A 25,123-nucleotide genomic window follows, 5' to 3' on the forward strand; every position below is an offset into this window, starting at 1 on the left:
GGCTGTTTAAGTACAGCACCTACAGAACCATGCTAGAACCAGACTCATGGAGACCCTGACTGCCCTCTTAAGGTTCCCACAAGCAAAGATCTAGCTCCACTGATTAAATGAGATTCTTGTTAAAACAGCTGTTTTTCTATTTAAAAGAATAAATGACCTTATTTTTTTAAATTTATTTATTTAATTTGTCTTTTTCCTTCTTATCGTTACTGGGGATCGAACTCACAACTGCCTGCTTGCAAGGCAGGGGCTTATGCCACTAAGCTAAACCTCCAGCCCCAATGATCTTATATTTTAATTGGAATTTTTACTTTTGCATTCAGCAGATTTCTGAGCCGTCATTTCTCTTCAGACCACAGACAGGATGGTTCTGGTCTCCTGATTCTGGCACTGACGGAATGAACAGTTCAGGCTGTTTTCACAGTTTCCTAATTGCTCCCACATGAGTGGTGATGTGATTCACCTTAGTAAACCCATTGTTCTAGATCATTCACAAGGAGAACCACTGCTCATCAATTGTTTTATTTCTTTCACTTGTTTGCATAAAATTAATTTTAGATACCCCAACTTCTTCTATGTTTTGTTCTTTCAATTATGCCCGTGAGTGAAAGTCTCCTCCAGCTGGGGAAATCCATCAGGCTTCAGGGGTACTGACTATGTTAGATAAATAGGAAATGAAGTTCCAAACTCTTGCTAGAAAGGAATTCACTTTTGCCATTCATAATATTATTATAAAACTCATGGGTGAAACTTTATTTATTTTGTCTATTTTACAAGATCAAATGGGGGAGTAGTTGGAGTGGGCAGATAATCGATCTCATGAAATCTTTAACATTCATGAAGAAGAAAAGTGAATAAATATAGTCTCGAATGTGGGAATGAGTTAAGTGGGAACAGTTTGACTATCAAAAGGGAGTGTTCATCTCTTAAGAGCCAGACAGTAGGAGAGCGATCCATGCTGCAGACATTCATCCAAGAACCAAGAGCAGATACATATTTTATAGGCTCATAGTCTAATATGAAAGACATGTGCATAAATATTACCAACATTCTAATGCATGCCATGATAAAAGTATATATCAATCAGGTATACTGGCAGAGAAGACGGTTGACTCTGGTTTGGCTTGTCAGTAAAGAAAGCTCTACATACTTGAGATTGAGAATGAAAAGAAGAGTCAAATGGACAAAAAAAGGAAGACCATAAGGGACACAGTAACAAGTTTCAAAGAACAGAAGATGCAACATGGCGTATCTGAAAGTTGCTGTGTCTCAAGGTTGCTGTGCATGTGAGGCTGTAAGAGAAGAGGGCAGGAAGAGCCTGGAAGACGGTGAGAGTCCTGGCACGTCACGGCGCACGGGAGACCTTGTCCTGAAAGCCAGTGCAAGTCACTGCGGTAAACTAGTTTCTATTTTAGAAGAGTAAAACTGGAAGAAATGGAGGATGAATTTTTGGAGACTGGAGGCAGAGGGATCAGCAACGTGGCAATAACGTAGACTAAGCAAAAAAAGAAAAGAAAAGCCAATGACAGTGAAAAGGAAGAAGATGAAACAGATTGCAAAAATATCTTATATTCCCCGTGAGTGATTTAAGCAAGACAAGGAAAAGAATGACAATTTAGAATAACACAGGTTTCTAACTTGAAAACATTAATGATGATGCTTTTAACTATGACCATTAATATTAAAGGACAGTAGCTTTAGGAAAAACCTCCCTACAAGGTCAATAGTTGGGCATTTAAAAGAAAAAGGATATACAACATGAATGTATATTTGAAATTTACTTCAATGACATAATATACTGTTCATAAATGACTGTATTTTAAAATACCTTTTAATTATATTTTTATAATTTAATTTATTATATTAATATACAATAAAATTTGATATTAAATATAATTTAATAATTTTATTATTTTTCAAAGAGTACCTTTTAATTTATAATATACTTACAAATTTAAATTGCAGATGACTTTAGTACTTTTAAATTCCTACACAAGAGTTTGCAAACTTTTCTGTTTCTTACTATATATGAAACAATCAGAACCCAAGTTCCTGTATAAACTAATACTGTAGTACTAAGATTCAGTTTGACCAAAGTACAATATTGAAGAATAAGTTCTCAAGATTCCTGCTTCTCTATGTAGTATAAACTAATCATATTATTTTATAGCATGTTTTTACCTTAAAATTTTGAATTGAAATTTATCAGAACATAGTAATATGTGCTGTGTAAAAAATAGAGACCAGAGATTCTTGAAGAAGAAAATAAACAATAACTACTATTATACTTCCCACAAGTAATCATCTGCAATATTTTGATTTTTATTTCCATTTGTTTGTGTGTGTTTATGCAGACTTATACTACACATGTAGCCTTCTTTTCTTATTTCAATACACATTTATTAACACTAAGTACTCACCTATCTAGGAGACATTGAGGAAAGCAAAAAGGATTAGACAAAACTTCACATCCTGAAGCGTATAAAATGAGACCATTATGATATACTTAAGATTGTATTAAAGGACAAACTAAAATCAGCGATGGATAAGTTATGAATTAATCAATGTCCAGCCAAGCAAGGAAAAAGGCAGACTACAAAGCAGGTAGATATTGTTTATGCAGTGACTGTAAAAATGGTCTTACAAACACTCATACAGTATGAGGTTCTAAAAGTGATTTATCATCTACTGGTGGAACTCAACACTTCTGAGTTTTCAGACCACAAAAGAAATAACTGGAAATTTTCGTGATACTATAAACCTGTTGCATTGATCTCTTTGTACATTTCCTAAGACACTGTTTTATAAATGCAACACTGTGAATAGAGAAGAAAGTAAACTTTTCTTGCTTTCTGAAACCCAATGAATTTTTATCATAATTAGCCATGCAATCTGTTCAAACTTACAGAATTAAACATGTGTAAGTCAGCATATTTGATTTTACAACAATTTAAAACTATAGCTTTATGGCTCAGTAAGAAACCAAGTATCTTGGCCTAAAAATGAGTCGGAAAGAGTACTGGGAAGAAAAATGACCACAGTGATCCTCTCAGCAATCATAGGATAAGAAAATGGAATTAGAGGGTAATTGTCTAATACTTTAAACACACAAATATTCTGGAGCATATGCAAAACCAATGAGAACTCTTAATTCATTAAAGACTTAATACACAGATGTCAGACCATGGCTTTCACTTGAAACATATATAAACAGTGGGACTCAAATGTTTATTTCTATTTGCTCCATAAATTATGCTCATTATTAACCAAAAGTATATGCAACAAATAATAAATTATATTAATCCTAAGTAATGACATAAAATATTAAGTTATTCCTAATGCTCAGAGACAAATTAACATTATTAATTCTGTAACTAAAAAGTTAGGAGAGCCAAATAGTTGTCTCTGGAGATTAAATGATCAGTAGAATCTCACAAAGCCACAACTGACAATAGTTAAATATCAAGAGGAAGATATCCCCAGGAAAAGGTCAATAATAAGGAAATACTCAAAATGAGTAACAGTAATAGCTTCAGTAATTATTTTCATGAGAAAATAGTTTTCTTATTCCACAGCTGTGAGCACATTCTGAAGGAAAAATTTTTAAAAACTTGCTAGAAATATTTTTTCTCAATACAAAAATTAATGAAATAAAACTAAAATTTGTTTTTAATCAAATTAAAAATAATGATACTATATATCGTCACTAGAGTAGCTAAAGTGAAAAATACAGAAAGCACAGAATGTTGGTCTAGATGTCAAACAGCCAAGATTCTGTCTTTCTGCTAGTGGGAGTGTAAATTAAAATGGCTTTGGAAAACTTAGCACTTTCTAGAAGCAAACAAACAGCCTCCTACAGTCCTAGCACATAGCTTGGAGAAGTTAGCACAGTCACAAAAAAACTAGTTCTCATATGTGCAGGGAAGCAGTATTTGCTTATGATAAAAACTGAAAATTTCCCAAATACATCAAGAGTGGACTGGAGAAACAGACTGCAGAATGTGCGTGTGATTGAACACCATACATTAATGAGAATGAACAAACTACAGCAATACACAGTGACAGAGCTGCATCTCACAGACAATACTGAATGTAAGAAGGCAGACAACCAATACACATCTTGTGACATTTACACGAAGACTAAAATTTGTCCAGTTAACCTATGGTCAGAATAATGAAAATCTTTGGGACAAGAAAGTGAAAGATTTCTGAGGTTTTGATGATGTACTTTTCCTCAATTTGAGTGTTGGTCATGCAGGATGTTTAAAAAGTTTTAAGTTCATACTTGTGTGTATTTTTCTACAGTGTATAATACTCCAAATAAACTTTAAAAAATAATTCATAAAAGTACTTTTCTAACTAAGTATATTTAGTACATTTATAAAATTTAAGTTAAATTTCACTAATTACATGCAAGAAGCTTAATTACATGCATAACATTCTAGGGTATTCAAAAGCAGTACAGTTTTCTTTTTTTAAAAAAAGGATTTACATGATTAACAAATTTACAATAATGTGGGACAATACTCCAGACATTCAGAAAACTATTTGAAATAATAAACAACACTAATAATATATATGATGATTTTTCAACTCAAGGTAAATGCCATAACTTTTTAAATGTACATTATTTTTATGTGATGATTAGAAAAGAACATTTCAATCAATCTCACATGCCACTGACCTAAAATAAAGTTCATTTAAGAGATATTAAAATGTAGAGTTTTTAAAAATACTGAGGATGCAGCACAGTTGAAAGTCCTCGGCTTCAATTTCCAGTAGCAAAGGTAAAAAAAAAAAAAAAAAAAAAACAGTAACAACAGAAAAAAACTGTCTCTTAGAATAGATGCAACAATGTGTCAGAAAACATAGCAACTACTATAGTCAGAGGGGAAGGGCTCTGCATGCAACCTACACTCTAGGAAAAATTCATGGGTCTAGATTTTGTAACCTGAACCACTAGTTCTGAAATAACAATATGCAATATATTAATTAGTGTATCATTTCTACTCTTTTTTGTGTTTTGCCTTTTAAAATAAAATAAAAAAGAATTCCTGTGTTATGTGGGACAAAAGATGATGCTCAAGGTTGGGAAGAAGGTGAGAAACTGGAGGGCGAGGTCATTCCTGGTACAGGTGGTCAGAGAAACCTAACTGCAGAGGCATCAGCCTACCCAACACTGCGAGGAGGCAGACGGGAGACGGCCTAATTAGAGCAGGGGAAGGAGTATTTGCGTGGCAAGGTGAGGCCAGATTATAGAGGAGCTGGAATTTTAACAGAAACAATTTGGACAGCATTCAATTGGCAGTCAGGGTCACTTTTTAGAAGGCGGCACAGTATGATGCAAATGATATTTCAGGAAGTTTATCTTGCTGGCTGCACGGGGAAGGCTGGAAGTAGAGAAGGAAATATTGCAGAAATACAGGTGTGAAGTGATGAAGCCTGGGCTGGAGTACTGACACTAGAGGAGTGCACTGAGTACAATTTTCCATAATATATCTTTAAGATACATTCAATAGATAAAGCTAAATTTGACTGAATAAACAAAGCTTCCAAAAAAAGAAACTGCATGCTTTTTTTTAAATTTAAAGTTGGAAATTTGTACATATATTTATATTTGAATATGAAACATTATGTGAAAGTAACACTTGAATAAAACTCAGCTGTTTCAAAGGAAATCCTAATTCATCAAGTTTCTTGAGACATAAATTTTATAAACATCGCACTGAAGAATCTCATGGGTATTTATCAATTTAACTATGAATGCTGGGTGTTATTTTTTATTTAGGTGATGTATGACTATGAATCACTGAGCATGTATGTAATTGGACCTCTCCCCCAACCCTGCTCAAACCCTTGAAATTAAATTCTTTTTTTTTTCCTGCCTAAAAAAATCTTTTAATGAAAAGACAAGGGAATTGGAGTTTTACTTTTCCAAGCAGGGGTTAGGAGGATTAGTCACGATTTATCATGTGTTCTTCTAGTTCATGTGTTCCTGTTTTAATACAGTTGTCATGCAGTCATACACTATTTTTATATTTATGTAGAAAATTTATTCTACAACTGCATTTTCAATTTTTTGCCCCTAATTCCACATTATTATCTTGATTTACATGACACAATTCATTCAATTTGACAGGTAATCTTGTATTACTATATCACAGTTCATTTACTTGTTCCTATGTCAAATAGGCATTTAGATTAGTTGTCCCCTCCTTTTCTTTTTAACTGTTTTGAATTAAACATAATGCTGGAAATGATTAACTTTATACTGGCAGAAATTACAAGCTCTTCTGATGGGCATGATGATACATGCTCAGGAGGCTGGGATGGAAGGAACACTGTGAGTTTGAGGTCAGCCTGGGCTACCAAGCTAGTTTAATGTTGAACTGCATAGCAAAACCATGTCTCAAAAGAAAGAAAAACAAAGAAAGAAAGATCAGAGCCTCTCGCCATCTTCTTAGAGCAACATATTTCATAAAAAAAAAACTACTTACAAAGCACAAAAATCTTTGAAAATTCTATGGCATACAGTGAATAAACTTATTTGAAAAATCTACTAAATCTTAGTGAAACGAGCTGTACTCTAAGCTGTAACTTGTTTCCCCTTCTGTCACACCTCTCAGTGTGATACAAGCTTAGTTCTCGACATGCGTACTCAAGAGTATTTCCCCTAACTTCCAGATCAAAACTATGGTGTCTCCCTGCGAGAGACAGGCCAGCAGCATTCTCATTTCCCAGGGAGCTTCCATTTCCCAAGAAGCTCCTTACACGGCAGCAGGGCCTGACACATCCAGAGAAATCCTCCTCCTGCATCTCCCACTATGGGCAGTAATTTTACCCCAGGCCAGCAGTTGAAAATAATGGGCCACATTAGCTTCCTATCAGTTGCTCACAGACGACAGATCCACACTGGGAGAGGTCGCTCACAACCACCAGACAGACGCCCTGAACAGTAATTTTGGAGGTGGAGCAATCTAAGCGGGGAGGGTAAGTCTCTAAAAATCATAGCTAAGCTGAGGTAAAGAGAAAGATTTCATGGGCCAAGGAAGGAAAGAAGAGCCTTCCTAGGGCCCGAAACTCAAAGACCAGTCTGAAAGACAATCAGAGAAATATCCAAAACTTTTTTTTTTTTTTTTTTTTTTTTTGGTAGCATGAATCAAACTCAGGACCTTGCACTTGCCAGACAGGCGCTTGTCCCTCTGACCTGTATCCCTGGCTGTCCAATGCCTAATTTAATCATATTGTAAAATCACATATTTCTCTGGGATTTGTTGAAAATAATGGGACAATCCATGGGAAGTTACTGGAGACTAACCACACAGTGCAACATGCCCAGGGAAGTGTTTTAATAAAGAAAAAGTGGGGGAAACAGTGAAAGAAGACCATGCTAAAACCTAGCTTTCTATTATTGTGGTTTGTACACCTAAATCTGAGACCAAAAAAATAAAGTCAGAATCTGCACAACTGTGAAATAAAGAAGCTTCAATAACTTAGGCCAACCAAGTCAGTAAATGATGTAATCAACAAGAAATCCCAGGGAATGGGCAAGATCAGTAACTGTAAGTGCTTTATTGTCTAAGATGCATGATTTTCAATAACAACAAAAAACTACGTGACATGCAAAGAAACAGAATGGTGTGGCCCCAGGAAAGAAAGGATAGTGAAAACTAAAACCTCCTTTGAGAGAACACAGACAAGTATTACAATTATTGGTAAAGTGCACACTGTGAAAAACTTTCTTAACCTACACTCTCATAGAGTGTATAGCATTGCTAACACAGCAAAAGAGAGAAATGGAATCTGCTTTTTTGGGAAAATATTATGGACTGCAGGGTAGAAGACTTTACTTTATTCAGAGTAGAGAAAATAAAAAGAGTATATAATTTGTTTAACATTGAGAAAGAGAATCACCTATTCATCCAAAATCTTCTAATCTGTAGAGTTATGGGCATATACCTGTGGTCATGGGTCTCAGCAACAGAGCAATAGGTACTAGATCTGAAACCTAACAACTGTAACTTAGAAAACGGAATATAGGGATGTAGTCCTGCAACTGGGACAGGATAACTTAACTACGCTGGCAGTTTAGCAAAAAGACAACAAATACTTTGTGAAATGTGGTTGTGATTTAAAAGCAATAAAATAAATTTTAATACAAAAATAATAAGCACTATAATTTTAGAAGAAAAAAATTGCATCTTGTTACCTTCTGTGCTTCAATTTTGTCCAAACTCTTAACTGGTCTGGTTATAAACAGTGCTTAATAATTTTCAAACTACATAATCATGATCTTTTAAAAAAAGCATAGTAACTGAACACTATAATAGCATACACTGCTGAAAGGGTTTAAAACAAACCCATCTTCCTGTCTTCAATAAACTCACAACTTGGCACTGTAACAGAGACCAGATAAAAAAGAGAATACAAAGAAAGTAAATATTAAGTAAAGTAAGCACAGGAACTCCAGAAGCTGCTACAAAGGAGGACTACCGGTCTCATTTTTGGAAATTGTCTCTTTCACCACTTAAAATAAAATGCACATTTTTTATCTCAACATTTAGCCAAATATAAGCTAAAGTTGGATTGCTATAAATTTTGAAATACTGAAAACAATGCAAATAATTATTTTTATGGTCAAATATCTAAGCTGATATTAATAGACATTAATGAAATAAAACATTCACAAAATATATTTCATTTTCTATGTTAATTTCATGGCTCAATGTTACTTTTGTCATTGTTCATAATCTAATTTCTGAAGTTGGGAAAAAATGATTTCTGGGCTTACAGCTTTACACAAATTAATTCAAAGAAAGTTCACGTTTTCAGTGAAAACGCACATCAGTGATTTTCAAGCTTCTTACTTTTAACCCTTTTTTATACTTTTTCTTCAGACTTCTTATTTTATAAAGGAAGCATTTTATTACATCAAACCTTACACAGAAATTAACAGAGAAAATTGTTACTGTAGGTAGAGTCCACTTCCGTTACAAACTCCACCACAAACAAATTGCATGGAGCACAAGTTATATTACTGAGACACATAATCAAGAATAACATTATAGCTATAAGAAACCCAGCTGATTCATTTCCTTAATATTGGCACAAGGATAATACATTAATTCTCTTATTATTCCAGTAGGTAGGGAACTTAAGCTGTGAATGATCCATTACTATTTCATTACTGTTGCTTCCTCCTACAGCTTCATAATTCGATGCATATCTGAAAAGTCTACATGTTCAATGAAGCCAGCCCAGTGAGTTTATGTGTCCTGTACAATAACACTCATGTGCCAGTCTTCTAAAACAAAAATAAATGTAAGCTTTTTAGGAAAAATTGTTGAGCCTGGCAAAGCTTCAAGTATGAAGTGAATGGTTTTCCATTAGAGTGCTAGTCTTTTCGACATCTGTTTAGGCTAGAAATTTCTCAAAGAATAAATTCTCTCATGGAACTCTGAACTTCGACTTCCAGGACCCATCTAAAAGAGGAAGTATTATGACTGAGTGAAATAAGAAAGTACTAAAAATCCTATCCAAATATTTTTGAAGCTGCAAAAATATTCAGAGTAAGTTTTGGGCAAAAGCACAAATTGGTTTTCATTTTATAAAAACTAGCCTTTTCTATCATGTTTACTCTGGAAAATGAACTTTATTCTGTTTAATTTTGCAGACTGAATTCATAATTGGTATTTGTCTAAATAAGTGTATCCAATACTATGTCTTATTTCACATTTCTAATAAAAATAGAAGAACCAAAATAAAATTCCAGGAATCGTGGAATCAGGACACTTATTTTTATAGCATTTCTCCTATTAAAATATATTTCAAATGCAAGTCAGTTTCAGGAGCAAGAAGATAAAAAAATGCAAGTCAGTTTCAGTAGCAAGAAGATAAAAAAGGGAATTAAAATTATTAGTAAATATAATTTATCCTTTGATCTTTGCCTATTCATAATTATTTGACTTTAGCATACTGTGTACGACAGTATTATTTCTTATAAAAAGGATTAAAGCATTAGACATGGCTAGTTGATCCATTAACATTGAATTCCAACAGATGTTAGTGTAGCTACCAAAAAATTCTTGATTGTCATATATTCATTGCCTCAAGATAAATCTGTGCAGTAAATGTCAAATAGCTGTGATGTCTCTATTTACATTTCTAAAGCTACAGTCTTAGATATCTTTCTCCTGTTAGGAAAATACATCTCCAAATAGACTGAACCTATATTTCAATGGCAGAAACAGTGTTAGCAGCTTAATTTATGTGTAAACAAAGAAAATATTGGATAGATAGGCAGATTCAAATAAATCAAGAAAGGGTCCAGAATTTGTTGCCAAGACTCCATTAAAGAAAGTTCTAGATCTTTAGAAGAAAGCAACAATAGAGCTCCAGCATTAGATTCAGTATCATGCTCTGACCTAGACTCACCATCTCAACTTGGTACAGGATTTCTCCATGCAAAATCTAACTACCAACAAGACAACTCTTTTCTTCCTCAATTTGTCATGGTTATTGTAATAAGCATAGTTATTAATGATTAACGGTAGACAATAAATTTTATTGCAGATTCTCCTAATCCAAATAACAACTTCACTGCCCTATTTCATTTTTCTACTGTTCATTCACTAGATACTGAAATAAATCATGCACAGATGCTCAGGAGGAGAGGGTTTTAAGACAGCAGAAACGGTCCGCTGTGTCACATTTTACAGTAAAAAATGAAAGCTAAACAGTCATTGGAAAACCTGAACAGAGAAGTTCAACTTAAATAAGAGTTAAAGATGACAGAATATGTAAATCCTAGAGAACAAAGGAAGCAATCACCTCTTTTCTGATGAAGAAGGCCTGTACATGAGGAAGAAGCAAAAGAGCAAGCAGGGTCTGAGTCATGATTTTGATTTTGAGCAGGAGAGACACGACCTGTCTTCTTGTACATTCTACACCTGGAGTCTTGATACACCATGACTGTGTAAACTTGGCCTGTTACTCCCAAGAGGCTAAAGCCTCTTTTTTAAGCCTGTTCTAAATAGTATGTGGGTTACATTTGGTATTTTCTTTTATAGTGGAAATACCTTCACCATTTTTCTATACTGTTCTTTATTTTAAAAATAACACTCATTTTTAAACATTAAGACACATAAAAAATTATTATTTATATTTGGGTACAATTTTTCAACTTTTCAAGAAACATGCAAACACAATTCAAATAACTATTTTTAAAATTTCAGTCTTATCAGATTCTAACTTTTTTTTCTTTCTTTCTTTCTTTTTTTTTTTTTTTTATCGGTACCAGGGATCGAACTCATGACCACCTGCTTGCAAGGCAGGTGCTTATGCCGCTGAGCTAAATCCCAGCCCCAGAGTCTAACCTTTATATCATAAAATTTTAACTTATATAGTTGTAATCATCTGAATTAACTTTAATCAATATATTTTTTCATTACCACATTAGCGAGTTAATTTGTTAATTTAATAAGTACCACTGGAATACATATGGCCAAATTTTCTCAAATATACTCATTAATTCTTAAATTTTGACACTGACACTCAAATCATCAATAGTGTAGACATCCCATATATCCTTTCTTCTAAATTCACAATTTAAAAAAGTTTATAGAATAACCCCAAAAGTTTAAAGTAAGTAAATCATTTGGGTCTATTTAAAGTTATAATTAATAAATTTGAAATATATTTCCCTTTGTTATTCAGTGGCATCAATGCAATTTAAATTACATAGTATATAGCCTTAAGGACATTTTTCTTTAGGAGCTTTCTTAATAAAGTGAAAACTCAAGTGTAATTTTTATCACAAAGCAAAATCATACTCAAAATATTACAAGAGAGCTCTCAAAAGTCATTCAAATTATCCCTCAAAGGATTTCACTTTCATAAATTTATTATATTCAGTTCATCCTAGAAACACAGAGGAAACATGGAAAATATATGAAGAACACACTCTGTTTCTGTTTATCAGAAGTCAAAAGGAAATTTCTCAAATAGTTTCCCTAATTTTGACTCCTTAACACTTTTGTCTCCTTTTCACTATTTAAATAAGTTGTAATATTTGATTGTTCCTGTTATAAATTTACTTATATTGAGCCAAAAGCAAATATGCAAATTATGACATATGTTTATTATTTATTTGGCACTTTCAATTTAAGATCTTCAAGAATTTTCTTTCCTCTTCATTAGATAAGCCTTATTGTTTTCAAGGTTGTCTGTTCATTCAAATAGCAGACAAATATTGAAAAACAAGACTTAGTTTTCTTCATTGTATACAAAAATCTTTTAACTAGCTTTTTAAAATGATATTCTCATGTTTTTTCTCAAAATTTTAAGTTATGTTTAACTGACAGAATTACTTCAAAGACACAGTGTTTTTCCTTACCTTAAAATAATTTTTATCTACTGCATTCATTACAAAAGCTCTAGCTTTTCTTTCAAATGAATAGTAATTATATAATGGAGTTCCTAGATAGGTAGCTTAGAAAATTAGAAAATTATGTAAGCTCTTCTCTATCTGGAGACTAACAAGAACCAATCACCTTGGACCAAATTATTCACTTACCATTAAAGAAAATATTTTAGCCTGCTTTCCCCTTGATTACATAAATTTAAAGGCAGTGGGCATATTTTGTTCTGAAGAAAAGATGTAGTAATCAGACTTTAAGTTTTTTATCCACATAATACACAAAACTGTCCTTTCATTTCTAAGGTCACAAATCCCTTGGTGGAGGGAGATGTTGATCCAAATGTTAATACAATTTGAATTTATGAAGAGACTGAGCCTTCCTCAAATTCGAAGCTAAGTCTTTATCATAATACTTGGGATTTATGATCTCACTTGATTTTCACACATGCATGTACACACACACATACACACAAATTCTTGCTCTCTATGTTTTTGTAATTCCTAGACAGAAAGAAAACTGAATTACAGTTGCTTTCTTAATGATTAAAAATCCTCATAAAATACAAGGACAATATTTTTTGAAAAGTAAAATATTGATAAACAAAATTATGAAATGAAACATCTAAATAATCGAAGTTGTGTACAATTGGCTCATTATAATTTATTTGTCTCAGCATTACTGGTTTTCTTCAAATTCTTTTGTGTTTCTGGACAGTTCCTTATGGATCAACCTTTAACAGTTCATGGTCAGTGATTTCACTAGCCAATCAGTTTTTGAATTTTATAAATCTGGCATTTCCTCGCAATTCAAATCTTTACTTTTCATCACAGTTCTAGTAAAAATAAAGACCAAGTCCTCTCCACAAAAGAAATGACTAATGTCTTTCAAGCCAATGTGGCTTTTAAACGAATTTTTCAGATTACAAGGTATACACAGTAACATCAATAGTTGAGGCCTCTTGAAAAAAGATTTATACAGGTGATTGATTTGGTTTTGATCTGACCTCCACACTGAAACTCAACATTTTTTATTTTAGCTTCTAATCAAAATAGAATTTAGCTCTTTTTTCTATTTACTTGGTCCTGCTGAAAGCATGCAATTTATTGGCTAGAGTTTCCCCTTAAATAATAGTTATTTTTCTTTCTAAAAAATAGCCCTTTGGACATTTATACAAACTTTTTTCTTCTTGGATACTTCTTATGTTTGATTTTGGGGAAAGGGGTATTTTAGGAATATATTTTAGAGAATGATAGCCATACTATTTTCTGAGTTTTATAACAGGGTGCAGATATTATAAATGTCTTACAAAGGACTCCAGACAACACAACTGAAGCTTACGTTTTATAGACAATGAGTTCATTGGGTGGATAGGACCACTGCACACTGTCAAATGTGTTGCTGTAGTTTGTAACTAGAGCATCAAACAGTTCCCAGAGCCAATACCCACAACTAAGCAAGAGAAGGCAAGACATTCTTATTGTAGGGCTTGTCCTTTTAAAATATGCATTACCCAGTTCTCATCCCTAACTAGTCCCACTGCTTCTGTTTCACACTGCAAGAAATTGCTGCTTGATTTTTGGTATATACTGTCTTGGTGAGATTCTGTTGAGAATGGCCATCACCTCCACCCTTTGTGAGGAATACTATGATGTACGTACACTTTCAATGTCATTATGAAACATCACTAATATGCCTAGAGGCAATGAATAATTTTTAAACAATACATTAATGATTTTTATTTTACCTAAACAAAGAGAAACATAAAGTACACATGGCTTCATTTAACCACATCACAGGCCAATAAAGTACTCCCAGGTGCAGGGTGAAAAGGTAACTCTGCAGCTGGAACGTTAGCATTCCTAGCACACAATCTGAGGATAACATGTCAACCTTAGCACAATAGAGGGAAAAAAAGCATTCCATTAGCACTAAGATACATGTGTGTGAATGTGGAGACAGCCATACTATTTTAATGGATGAGTTCAGAGCTTTCCACTTCATCTCTGACATTTAATTAGGTGAATTCATACGCGAAAATACGCACAATTTCCATCCTGTTGCTTTCTAAAATGTTATAGTTGTCTCTGATACATTTTCAAATTTCAGAGGAAGCACCCGTTTCTACTTATTCTCAAGGTCAGCAGTAAGGTTATGTTTTGAAATAATGTCTGGAGTGAAACTCAGAATAGGGAGAAAGAAAATGGTAGATACTTCATTTCACATCACTAATCGTGCAAAACCCTGAACAATTCTCCTCACCAATCCTATATGCAGAGAGCTCTCCAGTTGAAATCTAATCAAACAGCAGGAAAGGATATGCCAAATTTGTATGCCAGCAAAGTTTATGGTTTTTCTAATATCAGTACCGAACCCATGTATAAGTATAAAAGGGTGAGAGCAACAAAGTCATTAATCTCTCATCTTTGAGGCTTTCTGTTGTGAAGCTGTTGGATTTGTCACTGATTGTCCAGTTTTCTCATGTTTTAGTTATTTCTCTCATGTTTTAATTATAATCTCTGAAATACCTAGTGATTTCAACTTCTGGGCCTTTGAAAATCCTTCAGTGGAAAAAATAAAGCTGTTTTCTTCATCTTAGGGGCACAATCTTCTTATAGATGGAAGAGAGGAATCGACCATCCTTTAGCAGAACATATGGATGCATCTTCTGCTAAACTCCAAGTAACTCCTCCAAGTCAAGTTACCCCTCTTCTCAATCAGGCAGGGCATCCAGAGCCTCTGCCTTCTTTCCTCTCCTTTGGAGGAACAGGACATATTCTGTCTGGAACTTCACAGACTACTACCTCAAAAGGTTACTTTGTCTTCTTACAATACAAAGAAAGTTAAAAATAATGATAAATATAAGGCAACTGTAAAACCTCAAGAATCTTATAATAGTCCTCATAGCTCTGACTCCATCTCACTCTCCCACCACTACACTGATCTGCAAAAGTGGGATTCACCAAAATACCTCTTTTGTGAGTACTCTAGGACACCTCAGCACCACCTGCAATCTATCAAAAACAAAGATGCCCTCTTCGACCAAGGAGAAATTCATCTGCAAGGACTTCCACGGAGGTGACTATTCAGGTTACTATAAGTACCTCTCATACTCTTCCATTTTCATAATGGTTATGCAAGGTAATTAATACGCTGTGTTCACATGAGAAAAAAGAGCCTCTGAGAAGTTGTAAAGCTATTGTACAGAGTTGTTCAACTAGGTAAAGGCAAAAAAGTCATTCAGATCCAGTCTTTCTGATTGTAAAATCCCAGAGTTTCTTATCAGGGCATATTGCTTTTGTCCACCTCTTCACAGATGGAACTTACTATACATTACTTTTTGTTTTAAGGAATATTATAAAAAAATGATTAACAGACTATTTTGGCTGATATATTTATCACTAAATAAAAACAATAGCAGTTAACATTTGTTGATACACACTAAGCCAACAAACCTGAGGGATAGGTACTGTCATTCTTCCATTTTACAGATAATGAAGATAGGACAAAGGAAAATGATGTAATTTGCGTTAGGTCACATTTCCGGGACATGCGAACAGTCCCAAAGTTTTGCTTCGCCACCTCTAGATCCAGAGTGTTTCCTTTTCCATTTGCTTCCTCTGTGGCCCGAACTGCTGACTTTCATGGACTGCCTCAGCAGGTCCCGTGGTTTTCTGGCTTTCAGTGAAGTTTGGAGCAATGGAAGGGTAGGGATGAGAAGGGTCTGTTACCCTGACTCCATCTTGGCAGAGTTTTAGTCTACCTGCCCAAGGTCCCAGTCTTTGATGTGCCTCACCATGTGTGAGCAGTACAAGCTCTCTCCTCTTGCCCTTCAGACTGAGGGGGAATACGGGGCAAAACCACTGTGGCTGGATTCATGCTGCTTCACCCTCCTTTGTTGGCTGCTTCTACCCTGTCCTCACTGGTAAATTGTCAATCATTAAAAGCTCTTTTGCTTCAAAGATAAACATTTCTTTTCTGCTGAGATGATTACTGGTACCCTGTCTGGAATAAATAACCTCCACTGAACATTAATGTTTATTGAAATGAGACAAATACATCAAGCTAGGATGTCCAGGAAAAAAAATTGCAGGGAGATGAAGATGTTGAGAGGACATGTGTCAGAAGAGCCAGGAGGGAGGGGACGGGGAAACTCGAGAGAATTGAACTACTTAATGAATATGGATCTTTTTGTGTTAGCTTCACTGACACAAGGATATACAGTTTCTTTACCTTTGAGATTTCCAATTTATACTTATTCCTTTTATGCCAAAAGAAGCATTAATAAAATCAACAGATAGTCATCCAGCTTACAAATAAATGGAGATGTAGTGTAGCTCTTATTGTGTCTTCAAAGATGTTTTAAATATATCCTTGAAGTGTTTTAACTTGTTTCCAAAATGCAATACCATACAGTGATTTATGGTCCACTGATGTTCTGCCAAATACTTTCTTCACTTTGATTTTTCCTTTTATGTTAAAGAAAGATGAAAGGTACCTAGATCTTTTACTCAATCCTTGTTTAAAAATTAACAAAACAAATTCAAGGTAGCTATGAGAGTTGATACAAAATATACCATAGTAGATTAGGAAATTGATGACCTATACCAAGAGGAAAAAATGAAATACAGCTCCCTTCAGGAAAAATACATGAAAAACTTCTCTTATGAAAACTGTAAGGACTCAATGCATGTATGGCTTACCTATAGTTCTTGTGTCTATTAAACATGCAGCTATCATTAGAACATCAGCTTTCCTTAGAATTTTTAATGTTTATATAGTAAAAGAATTTAGAACAATGCGAAGAGAATAACTAAATTACATGTAAAAGATTTTTCAAATCTATTTTTAACATGGTCACAATGCTGCCTGTTAACAAAATCTTCCATAATGGTGCCTCTCTTTAGGGAACATACTGACTTGTATGGTACCAGTAAACCTTTACAGAATCTTTTCTCATGAATAGGGAAAAGAGAAGCACCCAATTCTCCCTAAATTCTCCTATTCAGATTTATTTCCTATCTAGTCATGTGATTTCTAACAAATATGATGTGCCACAATTTCCGTACTTTAAAATCAAAGTAGTATTGTTACCAAGGTTATGATCATGCTAATTAATATATATTGAGCACTTACTTTGAGCCAGAAAATATTACATTCATTATTTCATTTAAGGTTATAGTCACTTTCTCAAATGGAAATTCTATTATCTCTATCTTACAAATAAGGAAATAGAGCTCACAGAGCACATGTCACAAAGAAAGACAAGACTTTTTATCATTTAGGATTTATGTATCTTTAGGTAGCTGAATATTCAATATTAACTGACCTGAGTGGAAAAAAATCACTTCCTTAACTCTAAGGGCTTAGTAAACTGCGATAACTTTGAGGGTTGATTTCATACAGAGTACATTTTATTAGCTCTTCATTCTCCTTTCCATTTGTTTTGTTCCCAAAGTTGTATAAAAATGACAGCATCAGATCAGGGTTTACATCAGGGCAATGTCTAGAAAAAGAATTCTTCCAAGACGTTGCTATCTAATTTGACCATGAGTCTCACTGGCAAATGTGAGATACCTTTTCCCTGCATTAATTGGTGAGGGATTTGGAATTGTCATGATTTGACAGAAAAACCACAGTGCATCACTGTAACATCAAACTTTATTTTATAAAAATGGACCATTTTAGCAATGGTTTTCCATATTCCTACTCTGCCAAAGTTAAACTTACAGAACAGACATGCTGATGATATGGGAGAGAAACACTATTAACAAATAGGGTTACCTACATCTGTGAGGTTTTCTGAAATACATAGAAAAATTTTACATATTATTACTTGTGAAAATTATATGACAATTTTCAGAATTGTGAAAATACATTAGGATTACAAAAATATGCATCATGCCACTTATTTAATAAAGTATGTAATTATATAAGATTTATTTTCTCTGTTTAAGACAACAGGTACAATTTTATATAATATATAAGTTTATATTCCATGCATGTTTGTATACAACTGGAGTCACAATCACACAATACATGTATTTATTTTCTGGCTTTGAGAACAACTACTAATAAAGTCCTATGGCTCTTACAATGTCACCCAGCTTGTTTTCAGAATCTGTATGTTGTCCTCTCACAAACAATCTAAGCAACTTTCAAAACCACTAGGTGCTGGCCATGGGTCTTCTCATCTCTTCTCCAATTCTGCAGTGAGGCACCAGGTCCACTGGGCATCACATCTTCTGCTGGCTCCAAAACCCCACTTGTTTCCAGTAAACACCACTTCCACTTCAACCGAAAACCCCACCAAACTCTAAGCTGGTGATGTACTCATTGATGCAAGAGAAAAATGATACCTTGTGCTGGTAATGCTGAATATAACCCAGCATCTTACAGAATCCCAGTTTAAAAACAACCTCTACCTGCAATGTTTCCAACATTAAATTCAAATCCAGTGTATGAATGAGACAAGCTATGCAGATCCCTTAGAATCCTAAACTCTTTCCCAATCCCTTGCCAGGCTTCCAAATTCTCAGTCACACATTCATGCAAATTAACTGCTGAGAAATTCCCTTAAAGTCCTTAGATCCTGCCCAGGGACTTTTGAATCACTAACATGGATACAATGAAGACTAAGCCATAAACTTGTCAAAACTTGCTTCTCCCAAGGAAACTTCTCTTAGGTTAAAGTAAACCTTCAAGTTTATATATCTTGATATATGTTGATTGAAAATATTTTTGTTAAATTGCTTGCTCTAGAAATTTTCAATGTTCTGTTAGATCCATATAATAAAAACTGTTAATCATGAGAACTATTGAACCATTTCATTCAAGACATAGAAGAGTCCACTGTGAAATCAACAGGTCTTGCATAAATAGAGTGAATACAGCAATTAAAGGTGAATTGTGTCCATTTAAAATCTTATCTCTGTTGTTATGTTCCTAGAAACTTCATTAGGGAAAAACAAATAAATGAGCAAATTATTATACTGAATGAGACCAAGGGAAAGTAATAAAAGAAAAAAAATCAAGACATTTTAAACCTATTTCAAAAAAATCAGGATTTTCTTAAAGATATAGATTATATTATCAAATTTTTGATAACTATATAGTTAGTGATAATTTTGGACAATTCATTTTAGAAGTGAATAATTAACTCTCACATTCTACTTCCATAACCAGTCAAGGCTCATTTTATCTGTTAAAAAAGGTATTCATCTAAAAAATATGTTGGCTCACTACACAAGAACTAGCGAGGCCTGGTGGTGCATCCTTGTGATCCCAGCTCTGTGAGAGACTGAGCCTAGAGTTGGGCAAACTGAAACCCAAACTGGGCAAAACCTTGTCTCAAAATAAAACATAAAAAAAGGTCTGGGAATGTAGCTCAATATAAAAACACTGGGTTCAATCTCCAGTAATATAAAAGCAAATAAATAAATAAAACCAAACTACAAAAAATTTTCACTCAAACTGAATGATTTTTAAATACATTTATACTAAAATCAAATAATTCATTGCTATAACATAATGTGCCTGAAATTAATATTCAATGAATCTGCATTTCTACATTATTTCAATGCTATTATTGACCTGTTTGTAGCCCAGGAATAAAACCTAAGGGTTAAATCTCTTTTTTTTTGGCTATCAAACCTGTCACATTAGGCTGGCCTCACAGATTCTGTCAAAAAGTAGATCTACTTTATTGAACTGACCTCATTAACTTGTTTTTTGTCCAGATGGAACACTTGGCCAGAACTTGTAGAGGCAATTTCTTCATAGACTTTATATCCAATGTGGTTCCTGTCATCACAGTCTCCAGTGAGCACAAACACCACCTATGATTTTTTTAATAAAAAGATTGTTTAATCAGTTTCTAGAAATAAACATATATTTGTTGAGAACCTATTTTGTTTTAATATGTCACTAGACAAGTGGAATATATATACACGCACGCAAGTTATACACACAAGTTATGGAAGTTCTGTTTTGTAAGCATCTTTATAAGATCTAATAAAAAATACAGTGTATTCTGCTACCAACTACCATCCAATGGAAAAGCAGGTTTACAAGAAAATTAGTGTGTTCTCATCTTATTCCCTAAATCTGGCATCATGCAATTTCTGGCTCTCCTTTAAAGTCAAAATGACCATGAAAAATAAAGGTATTGAATCAATTCAGGACATCAATGCAGGCACAATGGCACACCTGAAGATATAAAAGAAGACCCTCAGAATGTCTTCAAAAAGTAGCCAAGGTGTTTGTAGTGAAATTTTTTTGAGAGGGTTAATGGAAATGTGTCTTTTACTACAATATATTTTTATTTAAACACACTGTATTTTTCAATCACACTTTTAATAGTTTTAACTCATATGTTGTTTAATAGTGACCCCCTACAGGGCCATAGTTATTTATATTTCAGAAGTGAGAGCTCAAAACTAAGGAAGTGAAAGTGAGACTGCTAGATTACACAATGGCCTCAATTCTTCATCTCTCTTAATCCATTCACACTGCCAGAGGATTCTTAAGTTCCTCTCAGTAAAAAGGCATAGTTTATTTTATTATCTTTGACTCTAAGTTTGGTAATATGACTTGCAATGGCCAAAAACAATGAGGCCAAAAAATTCTGTAAATTCCCAAAGTTTAACTCAGAAGACCCTGTGCATTTCCATTTGATCTGAAGTTTCTGTTCTGCTCGTGAGAAAGGCATAACTAAACTTCTGTCAGAACAAGGATAAGAAACCAACGGAGTAAAGCCAGTATGCTTCAGACACCAGTGTAATGAAGACAAAATGATATATTTCCCGATGCCCAAGTAAGCAAGGTTATCCTAGATTAACTGAACTCTGCTAACATGTTAGATATACCAAAGCTTGTTGTTTTAAACCACTGGGTGTTAGCAAAGTTTGTTATACTTCAAGAACTAACTGACCAAATGAATGACTTACTTAAGCAAAATTCCACACAGGGGCGGACACTGAAATAGCCTATGCTTTTGTTAGCTATAAGTAAAAGATAACAACAAGCCCCTCAGTTCATTTTTATTGTTTTTCTCTATATTTAAAAAACAAGTCCTTCATATGCTCTCTATAAATATACAAATTTGTTTACATTAAATGACACATAGGTGATGACATATACATGTGGATGAACAGTTCTAAAAATTGCTATTTAGTCCATATGGAGGAGTCAAAATGAATAGGCAACCTTTTCCAAGGTGCATTCAGGAAGAGGTTTAGAGCTGATTCATTCCTACTCACTTGAGACTGCTTCTGCTGAATAAGCTGCAGCACCTCGTGGGCAAGCCGGTAATCCTTGGACCGTGCATCAGTGAAAACATAGATGAAAGAACCAGGAAGAGAAATTTCCAAGGCAATCTTTATAGCTCCAATACTCATTTCTGGACAATCACCACCACCCTGTTAAGCAGAAACAAAAGTGCAATTTATTTCGTCAGCCAAAAATAACTAACAAGATATTTTTAACAAGTTGCCTTACAAGTTTCAGAATCATATTCACTTTGGTCAGGAGGAGATGGGAATTTTATAAAGTGATCTGAACTGGAAAATCTGTACTTGTGGATAAATTATAAATTTTATTAAAATATATAAAATAAAAATTGGTATAGTTTTCAATTAAATGTATATTCATTCTTCCATTATCTTACATGATAACACCATATATCCCGATTTTATTGGAAGACCTCGCTTTGTATTGCACTGACTCAAAAAACAGAAATAGAAGAAAAAGTTCATAAGCTCCCAGCGTGAAACCTATTAACTTACCTACAATGGCACCCACCCGCCTGCCTTAATGGTGAAGGAACTGTTCACCCGTGCACCATTTGAGGCCACAGCTACTGTCGCTGCCTCTTTCTGCTACTCCATCAAGTCCTTTCCTGGGTCATTCTCACCAAAAAGTAAACAGACTGGCATATTTCCCATGTTCCTTTGAGGTTCAGCTCAAATGTTCCTTATTAGATAGTTTTGTATGAGCATCTTACAAAAATATACCTTCTTTGTCACTCTTTTCCTTCCTCATCAGGTTCATTTTTCCTAACACTTACACTCTTTTATTTTGATAAGTCCAACCTGTTTTCTGCCACAAAGGCAGTCACCACCTTAAAATGAATTATTGCCCTACATTTATTTCCTTATAGATATGTGGGCTTGTGTATGAAATTGTGAGCATACATTTACAGTATAATACACTATATTTTTGGTTGAAACATTGTTTGCAATTCCATGTCATTAATGTTCTTAATGACTACATGATATTGTCACATCTATTTCCCACAATTTAAACAATTATTTCCCCACTTTTGAATAATAATCTCTTTCAAATTCTCCTTTGCTATTATAATTTCCTTTTCACAGAAGTCAGTAATATAGGATCAAGGGGATGGACATGTGATCAATATAATTGGAACAATTAATAACTACCAAACATTCAACTATATTGTTATTGAACATAAAATAGTAAATAAGCTGAAGTACCTCATCCTTACAGAGTTCACAATGAAGAACAAGTAAAAAAAAGTATAGTGGATTGTGACCATGGAGGCTCTGTGGCATGAGTGTTCACAAGAATCTTGTAACAAGTAAAAGCTGTCATAAACCTTTAAACTCTAGAGATCTTATTTGATTTTCCTATTGAGCTTTACTTCAGGCTCTAATGGTCTCAGATTCTGGTACAGATATCCTGAGCACCAGAAATCTAATCAGGGTCCTAAGAATTGCACTGGGTCCCACATATTAGAAGTCTCTACACTATAGCATGAATGAACTGGAGGATAGTTTCTTGCCTTGGATCCCAACCAAAACTTACAGTCTTTGAATGCTACTTGTTAAATTAGGTTGGAACTAAGCATCAAAAGTCATGAATAGTTTCTAAAACTAAGAGAAACTCATTAAATAGTATGTCAAAAGTTATAAATAGTCCTAAAACTAAGAGAAATTTATTAAATGGTATGTCACTTTCTTAATTGAAAGCTATATATAGTAACCTGATCTCTACTTTGAAAAAAAGGTAAGTCCCAGAGTCCCAAAGCTTTTATTGAGTTATAAGTCCTTTCTATTTCTGCCCAAGTTGTCTCTTACTTTCCATTATTTATATTCATTTTCAAAGCATTTAGTTTAACAGGTAACATTTGTTTCAAAAATTTGTATATGTCTACCTTCAGACCGTACTTATCTCTCAAGTTCCAAATTTTCATTTCCAGTTTCCTGTTAGAATCTTTTGCTAGATGTTCTGTAAGTCTTCCCAGTTAATTGAATCTACATCAACATTTTTTATATTTTTTCTCAATCATGTCTTCCCTGCCAGGTTACATTCCTATAATCCCAGCACTTGAGAAGCTGAGGTAGGAGGATCACCTAGACATCGAAGCCAGCCTGGGCAACAGTGAGCCCAAGGCCAACCTGAAATACATAGCAAAGTCCTGTCCAAAAACATCGTGTCTTTCCAATTTTTGTTGGTAGTACCGTCTGCCTACATTTTACATTCAAATTTTCAATCATCTTTGACTCAGCAGTCAAACCTTATTCATTTCATTTCCATCACTAATCTGTTCTTTCCTTTTCTCTTTATTTCCTACCACTTCTTTTTACCATTAATTGTATTACATATAGAGAATCCTTTCTGCTCTTTCTTCCATTAACTGACTGACCTGCAGTTAAAAGCTTCCCTACTTTAAATCTTTTTTTTAACTACTGGGTTTGGTCAAATAATCTTCAAGCTTTCTACTTGCTGTTGTTCCTTCTCCATAAATTGTTCCCTTTAAACTTAGACTCCTTCCAGTTCTCTGAATATTTCCCTCGCTTAACTCTTTAATGGCTCCAATACTTTCATTGAAGTAAATAATTTTTCTACTTTTCAGTCTCCACCATCCAACACTCCTCAAAATAACATATATCTAAATTTTCCTATTATTATATAAGCTCTTCAATGGCAGAAACTGTGCTTTGTTTAGTCTCTAAGTCCTCAGTTCATAGCATCTTGCTGCATAAAGCAATCACTGAGTAAATATTTGCTGAACTGAATTAGTTTTCTTCCCGAGGTGGAGAAAGCATGCTTTTTTGTTTCTAAAACTTTGTCTTTGCTTCCAGTCAGATGTGTCTACTCATTCCAGGTATACTCCATTTTGCTTTGTGCTTTAATGGTACTTAACATATTTTTCTTTTCATAACAGTTAGTTGGGTGGTTATCATGTGCAACAAATACCTCAAATAAGTATTTGTACAGTAACAAAGTGGGAAACAACTGCTAGGCATGTTAGTAATTTTGGTATGTGACATAAGAACACTTTTCACTTGTAGACAATGTTTCCTAATCTGGGCTGCTCAAAAATATTTAGATTGCTATTATATGTTCAGAAGCTTAAACAAAAACATTCCCCAACTGTGTACTTGAGTGTCAACTACTAAATACTTTATCCATTTCCCAGTGCTTTTTGAGTAGCCAATTATGCAACAGAGATGTATAGCAGTATGATTCTAAAAAAATTACTTGTCTATCATAATTGTTATCTAGTACCACGTAATCAAGAAAAATCTGCTATCCTTGGGCCAAATATCTGAACAGCTCAGAAATCTCCTAACATACATGTTAGGAATGGGAAGAATGATAAATTATTGTCCATTTTCTAGGTGAAAGATGCCCTCAAGCATTTGACTTAGGGAGGTTTCTTCAGGAGGACCTATGGCTGC

At 34.0% G+C, this 25,123-nt stretch overlaps 1 protein-coding gene across 7 annotated transcripts in view; it reads right to left on the reverse strand.

Moving 5' to 3' along the window:
- The window catches only part of Hmcn1 (hemicentin 1), a 398,189-nt gene that overhangs the window by 252,698 nt on the left and 120,368 nt on the right, over positions 1 to 25,123 (reverse strand). For all 7 annotated transcript variants that reach the window (XM_063240159.1, XM_063240157.1, XM_063240158.1 and 4 more), the window contains exons 3-4: positions 21,677 to 21,835; positions 20,132 to 20,254 (exon numbers count right to left, since the gene is read on the reverse strand). In XM_063240159.1, the coding sequence (XP_063096229.1) occupies positions 20,132 to 20,254; positions 21,677 to 21,835 (282 nt within the window). The remainder of the gene's footprint in view (positions 1 to 20,131; positions 20,255 to 21,676; positions 21,836 to 25,123) is intronic.

The sequence above is a fragment of the Cavia porcellus genome, unplaced genomic scaffold (assembly GCF_034190915.1).
Source record: "Cavia porcellus strain 051 isolate PalLab524CR breed Dunkin Hartley unplaced genomic scaffold, mCavPor4.1 scaffold_29, whole genome shotgun sequence".
In the NCBI taxonomy this organism is placed as follows: domain Eukaryota; kingdom Metazoa; phylum Chordata; class Mammalia; order Rodentia; family Caviidae; genus Cavia; species Cavia porcellus.